Genomic DNA, 4,586 nt, shown 5'->3' with positions numbered 1-4,586 from the left:
CAAGCGCGTGACTTTGGCATCTTACGTACGTGGTCGTTAGGACGATGATGGCGCTCTGTCAAAGCCGAGATAGTGTGACATCACTCGCTTTCTGTCCCTAAGCGTAAGGACAACGACCATACCCATTCCATTCGCATCACTCACCGTTGCGAAGAAATCAAAGTATCAAACTGCGAAAGCAACGCAGTCAACAAATCAAATGTGTCCATTGGGTCCCACAATGTGATTCTTCATGATAGATTCTAAACAAGTGTAATATATTGACACAATCATCATGTGGGCTCCACACGATTTCCCCAATCCAGAACTCCAAATTAGAAGACTCTACGGCGGCGTCTTACGCGCTACATCCCCGAATATTCCCCAAGAACAAACCTTAAGAGTCCTAGGCTACGTTAACCACTTAAATCCCACCACGCATCTCTGCACCACGTGACAAAATTCCAGGTCAGCATAAGTCCCACGTCATCTCCCGCAATTCATGATCCATCTATGGTTGTTTGCCACGTGCATTATTCAGATCCGGAAATATGTCTCTCCGAATAAGAAGGGAATCCCGTCGCCCGCTCGTTAACTCTTCTCATAAGTCTCTCTCTCTCTCTCTCTCTCTCTCTTCTATCTCTCTGGTTCTTTTCTTTCTTTTTCGGTTTCTCTCATCGGATGAGAATCGCAGAAACCCTGTTTCGAAAACTTTGATTCAGAGAGAAAGTTTGAGTCAGACACGATGAATATCAGAACGGAAGCTCAACCTTCGACCTCTGCAGCAACAGAGAAGGCTTTGTCGTTCATCTCGAAAGGTTGGAGGGAGGTGAAAGATTCAGCTGATGCGGATTTTCAGTTGATGAGGAATAGGGCTAACTCTTTCAAGAACATAGCTACTTCTTTCGATAGAGAGCTCGAGAACTTCATCAATTCAGCTTCTTCCTTCTCTGTTCCCGCTATCCGATCTACTCCACCGACTGAAATCGATTTCGTCAAGAGATTACAGCCAAAGCTATCTGAATTACGCAGAGCATATTCTTCTCCAGATTTCAGTCGCAAGGTTTTGGATAAATGGAAACCTAGGTCTAGGATTCGGATTGACCTGTCCGCGATTAGGAGCGCAATTGTTTCTGAAGTTGAGGAGGAAACGGATGGGATTATTAATTTTGATGATAGGGATAGGTTTTGGGGTAGAACGAATGTTATAGTGAAGGACTTTCGGTGGGATTGGAAGGGAGATAGCGAGGAAAGCCAGAAGGAATGGGAGCCTATTCGGGCGTTGAAGACGCGGCTGAAGGAATTCGAGCGTAAAAGTTCTTCGGCAGAGATATTCAGAAATATCACGAACAACGAATTTATGCAGAAATTAAAATCGAGCCTGGTACGTTTTGAAGTTAGAATTAAAAAATCTCCAACACCCCCCCCCCCCCCCTTTTTCCCTTTCTCTCTTTTGATATAATTGGATGCATTACTGGGTCTGTCTGAGGTAGTTGCTTACGCATGGCAGTAGTGACTTCTCTTGGGGCTCCTTCCCTTCATATGTATACTGCTTTCCCTTGTTGTGTAAGCTGGGGTTCAACCTGTGTTGACCGATTAAGTTATGAGCTTCAGTTGGATTACCTGAATTTTTTTCCTTTTTCATTCAAACTGGAGTGGGTCAGTAAAGTACTGAGTTCTAGTTGCGATATCGTTGCTCAAGAATATATAGCTATACAACACTTAAAACTGTTGGTTCATGCTTACCATAATAGGAATTAAAGGGAGAGAGGAAGAATTCAGGACCATATTCCACTCTGTTATACTATTGTTTGCCTTTGGCTTTGTGAACATTTGTGTGATTCACAAAACAAACCAAACACCCACCACCACCCCCAACCCCCCCACCCCCCCAACCAAAAAAAAGGACGGCATAAAAAGGAAAATATCAGGACCTCTATTCAACCGTTATCTGCCTTAGCTTTCTCCCTGTGGCCTCTGTTTGGTTTTTCTGTGAGTTTAATCTGACATGTAGATCTGGGTTCAAAGCTTTTCCAGTTACGAACTTGTCTTTTAGTTCAAGACAAAAAGAACAGTTACCAGAAGAAACTAGAGTTTATAAGTCTTGCTTCAAAGTATGGCAAAAAGCTGAAAAACCAATACTTAGAGCTAAGCTAAGGCATTGATGAACTTCAACATAGGTTAGGCACTAGGGGATGCCCATGTATACAAACTTATTAGATGAAAGGGAGAAAATTAGAAATTCAGATTATTTTATATGCATAGACAGTAGGTCAAAAGTTCTTGTGACTGATGGGGATTAAAGGAAGTTGGAGAGTTTTTGGTCGGTGATTGTTAATGAAAGTCACAATTTTGGAAGAATTAATACTATTGGAGAGTTTACGTACTAGTATCCCTGACTTTCCCTGGCGAACCCAATCTGGTGGTCAATCTCTGGGAACCAAACCTTTGCTCAGACCTATTGATCTGTTCAGTGAATTGTCTGTTGCGGATGATTGAACTGATAACTTGCTTCTTTGAGGCCTCAAAAAATGAATGAATTCCTGTTCTTAGGACGCATGCCTTATTTTTTAAAGAGGGGAAAGGCACCAGATGGTTGGATTGTTATGGAGTTAGGCTGTGCTTTTGTTTGATTAAAATGTAACGAGATGTGTTAAATAGGTAAATTTGAACTCTTAACCATAGAGAGTTTCTCTGGAAACAATTAACCCTTGTCTTTACATAGACCTAGACATTTACTCGTGTAACCTGTTGCATTTCAACCTTTAGTTGTTGAATCTATGATCTGTGGCATGGAGTAATTGAAGGATGGGCAGAGAGGTCTTTTATTTATTTATTTATTTATTTATAGTAACTTGAAACATAGTAGATATGTATGACAAGAGCTGGCTCCAAAATAAAGGGAAAAGGAAAAGAAGAAAAAAATTAAGAGAGCAGAATAAATGAAACACCCCTATACTAAAAATTGCCAGTAAACCACTAGCATTAATGGTTGAGAGAGTGGCAACTCTTTTCATTGGGTCAAAGTTGCAAACCATTCTCTGAAATTTCGAGAGGTTATTACTGATTAAGAGAAAAACTAAGACATGGGAATATAATATTGGAAAGTCAGTTCGAGTTATGCTTGAGAGATTGTAAAACTTCCTGATGGAGGGCCGGTACGGGAAGGGAAGAATTTATTAGATGAATTCAGAGTTGCAGGGAGGGAGGGAGTTGCATAAGAGAAAAGGGAGGGAGAGGGGAAGGAGAATCGTACACACACTTTTGTCCACATAGGGCACTCACAAACACTTCACTATTCCATTCTTCAAATATGTCCGATACTTGTCTATTTGTTACATATTTATAGAAGAAAAAACATCTCAAAAATAGAAACCTACTCTACTAAGGAATAAACTTAAATTGTAAACACAATAAAATGTCCTATTCTAATCTACTCAAGTAAGAAGAGGAAGTAAAACATCACTCCTACTATCTACCCAAAGAAAAGAAAGATTTCATTATTATTTCCAAATAAATAAACCTTCCTAGTATCCTATTAGATTTTCAAAAATTAATTAGACCCAGTTCTTGGTCTATGTTCCCAAACGGGTTTAGGTTGATCAATCGAAGCACTCCTACATCACTAACAAGCCATCGAAAAACTTTAAGAAAAAGGAAAACAAAGAGAATGCTTCCGTGCACGCACGTGCTTTTGGGGGGAGGGGGTGGACAACATGATTCCCAAACAAATCCTCTTACATCTATAAACTCTGGTTCATCAAGAATATGCAAGAAAAGCATTTCACCTCGGTTCTCTCTGAAGTACTATAGGGGAGTTGTAGGGCTTTTTCTTTCCTTTTGAATGCTCAACACAGGTGGTAGGATCTACCACATAATTCAACTTTTCCTCTGACATACATAGATATTTAATCAGTTTCTTTCACCATATGGAGAATTGCAATCAACCAAATGCCCATCTTACTGCTTTCTTGGAATTCCTTAGAATGACTTTCATTGGGACATTGATTCTCACATATTTTAATTTTGGTTTCTCTTTTATGGTGCTCATTAGGATCCCTTTTGTTCCAAAATTTTCCCCCTTTTCCTCCCCTCCCCCCCCCCCCCCCCCCCCCTTTTTTTTTTTTTTGGGGGGGGGGGGGGGGGGTGGGGGGCTGGGGGAGGAGGGGAAACGTTGTTCTGGACTGAAGTCATATTGAAGAGGAGCAGGATGTAGGTGAATTTGTTATAGGGTTTGGAGTATTTTAATTCTTTTTTGTCTGTCTGCTGCTGACTTTGTTTTAATCGATATGGCTAACTGGTGTTGCTACTCAAAATGAATTGGTGTGGCATGAAAATCCAGCAGAAGCTTATAAGGGTTGATGTATAGTTTAGAAACTCTCTATTAATGCTGATCAATCTGTAGGTTATGTGTTACATTCTCCCTGTAACTTATGTCAACAAATTTTAAACTTAATAAGTACTGTATGCTTGTTCTAAATCTAATTGCCATGTTTTTTCCCCTTCTCTTTCTTCTCGTACGGAACATTCTAATCATTGGCAAGCCTAACTGTTTTAATTATGTACAAGCCAGTGATGTTTGATTTTCCATTATACTTCTTTTTTTT

The 4,586-nt window shown here is 40.1% G+C and overlaps 1 protein-coding gene across 1 annotated transcript; it reads left to right on the top strand.

Annotated features, from left to right (window-relative positions):
• The first annotated feature begins 588 nt into the window (after positions 1 to 588).
• On the top strand, positions 589 to 1,647 carry LOC122057095 (digalactosyldiacylglycerol synthase 1, chloroplastic-like). The gene has a single exon (XM_042619095.1). The coding sequence runs from the start codon at positions 725 to 727 to the stop codon at positions 1,439 to 1,441; it is 717 nt and encodes a 238-aa protein (XP_042475029.1). The 5' UTR covers positions 589 to 724; the 3' UTR covers positions 1,442 to 1,647.
• The last annotated feature ends 2,939 nt before the right edge of the window (positions 1,648 to 4,586 follow it).

The sequence above is a fragment of the Macadamia integrifolia genome, chromosome 12 (assembly GCF_013358625.1).
Source record: "Macadamia integrifolia cultivar HAES 741 chromosome 12, SCU_Mint_v3, whole genome shotgun sequence".
In the NCBI taxonomy this organism is placed as follows: domain Eukaryota; kingdom Viridiplantae; phylum Streptophyta; class Magnoliopsida; order Proteales; family Proteaceae; genus Macadamia; species Macadamia integrifolia.
The sequence above is the reverse complement of the archived record's forward strand: the minus strand, read 5'-3'. Positions and strand labels throughout refer to the sequence as shown.

Coding starts and splice junctions, on each gene's coding strand:
- LOC122057095 (XM_042619095.1), top strand. CDS start 725: ATGAATATCAGAACGGAAGCTCAACCTTCGACCTCTGCAGCAACAGAG.